Consider the following 1,963-nt stretch of genomic DNA (forward strand, 5'->3'; position numbering starts at 1 on the left):
TTTTTTTTTTGGGGGGGGGGGGTCCTTCGCCACTCATGTTAATACAACTTTGTTTACATCCCATCAGATGGAACAAAACATTCTCCCTTTTTTTTCTTCCTTGACCGGCCTTTGCATATAAACGCAAATCTATAGAAAAAGTAATTCTCAATGAATTTCGTTGTTCACCGTTGAGCTCAACTCACCGGGCCCGCGCGCCTTTCACTTCGTTGCTCCCAGTTTTCACTCCTTAGGGAGCAAAGGCAGCACGGAACGTCAGCTCCCCTTCACACAGGTGTGGTCGTGCCCCTCTATCTTCACCACAGAAATGCCGACCATCCGCTGACGGCGTTGAGGCCGCGCTAGGCTCTTCCCGCGCAAGGAGCTCACCAAGGAACTGTTCCACCATGCGCCACAGCCGCTCTAGCTCAATTCGGCAGCCTTGCGAGAGCAACGCCCCTGCGGCCCTCGTCTCAATAGTGTAGGAAAGAAAAAAGACTCTCTCTTCTTTTGCCTCGGCACCAAGGCGATCCACCCGTGCATTGAAGTCAGACTGCTCCTGTAGCCAGAATCCATCGTCGTCCACAAGCACAACTATGGGCGGCGGCTCATAGGTAATTGGTGAGGGAAACCACTGCTGGATACAACCACCACTGCTGTTTATCACTAACTGCTTGAAGCGATCCTTCGCCGAGAGCGAAGCTGTCGACCGAGGCTGGGCCGCACCCCGGCCCTCAAAACCACCACCGCGCTCACGAGGAGGCGAGCTGCCTGCTGTGAAGTGGCGCAGGGGCACAGAGGTATCCCACCCAACGAAGGGGTCAACGAGAATAACCCCCTGACAAAAGGCGCGACGTGCCACCTCCGCGCCTGCTGCCGCGTAAGCACCCACGTGCAGCAGAGGACAGCGACGCTCCAACAGGAGAAGCACAAACATTGCCGCAAGATCGCTTCCGCCAATGAGAACACGTCTTGCATGGGTTTTGCGCTTTCCAGCCTCCATCATGTCAAAGAGAAGCTGCACCGTCTCTGAGGCCCCACCAGCATTATCCATCGGAACAGTTACTAGAAGAGCGTCGCAACCCAAAGAATGCGCTAACCGAAGCACGAAACGCAGAGCAACAGAAGCCTCACTTTCCCATGGCATCACTAGCCACACCAAGAGCGGGATATCATCTCCCACTGGTTGCTGCGCATAAGCACTTGTCGCATGTGAACTGAGCCGGGGTGCCGCATCCACATTTGTGGTTCCCGAGACCAAAACTGACGTCCGTGAAGAGCGTGCTTTGAGGCGGTACAACCAGACGTTCTCACTGATTTTCTCCCTTCGAAGCTTCGCTTCGGCAAGCGTAGTAAACGGCTTTCCGTAGAATGTCTGCAGCATTTGTCGACAATAACCACCCATGAGGTTTGGAACACGTTGGGCGAGAAGCGCCAGGCCAGCCACAGCCTGCCGGTGATCCACCTCTGCTTCATCGGCGTGTGACGCCCGAGGTGAGTCCGCGGTCGGAGATGCACGTGACACAAGTTGCTGTCGGTGTCGCCGTTGACGATGATGGGATCGCTTTCTACGCAATCCTTCAACTTGGTTTCCGTACTGCCAAGTGAGGAATAGCTCAATGGTACGAGCTTTGAAGTCCATCAGGGCACCTGTGGCCTGCCCCAAGACTGCGTTTACTGCGGCGACGACACCACTCCACATCCCTTTTCCACACTTCTTCTCTCCCTTTCTTGTTTGTTTGTGTTCCCCCGTTTCTTGTCAAAAACGCTTGACAAAGCCTCTTCTTATTCTGTCCCCCAACTCACTCACTACACTTGCCTGAAAAGTACTTTACTGGGTTTAGCCCCCAGCGTCTCTCTGCCCTGACTCTCACAAAGCCTGCCACTTTTATGACTGCACGCAGAGAAGGCGGTAAAGGAGACCTACTGAACGTGGAAGCGAAGTGACAGGCACAAGGTATCTCCCCACACCCCACTCCCCACA

The 1,963-nt window shown here is 54.5% G+C and overlaps 1 protein-coding gene across 1 annotated transcript; it reads right to left on the reverse strand.

The window, feature by feature from the left end:
• Positions 1–229: 229 nt before the first annotated feature.
• Tco025E_01343 (uncharacterized protein) lies at positions 230–1,681 on the reverse strand (the record flags this gene model as incomplete). The annotated part of the gene is made up of 1 exon (XM_029368281.1): positions 230–1,681. One exon carries the CDS (start codon positions 1,679–1,681, stop codon positions 230–232), a length of 1,452 nt encoding a protein of 483 aa, XP_029231779.1.
• Between the last annotated feature and the right edge of the window lie 282 nt (positions 1,682–1,963).

Source organism: Trypanosoma conorhini (assembly GCF_003719485.1).
Source record: "Trypanosoma conorhini strain 025E chromosome Unknown Tco_14.4_contig_00043, whole genome shotgun sequence".
Taxonomy (NCBI): Eukaryota; Euglenozoa; class Kinetoplastea; order Trypanosomatida; family Trypanosomatidae; genus Trypanosoma; species Trypanosoma conorhini.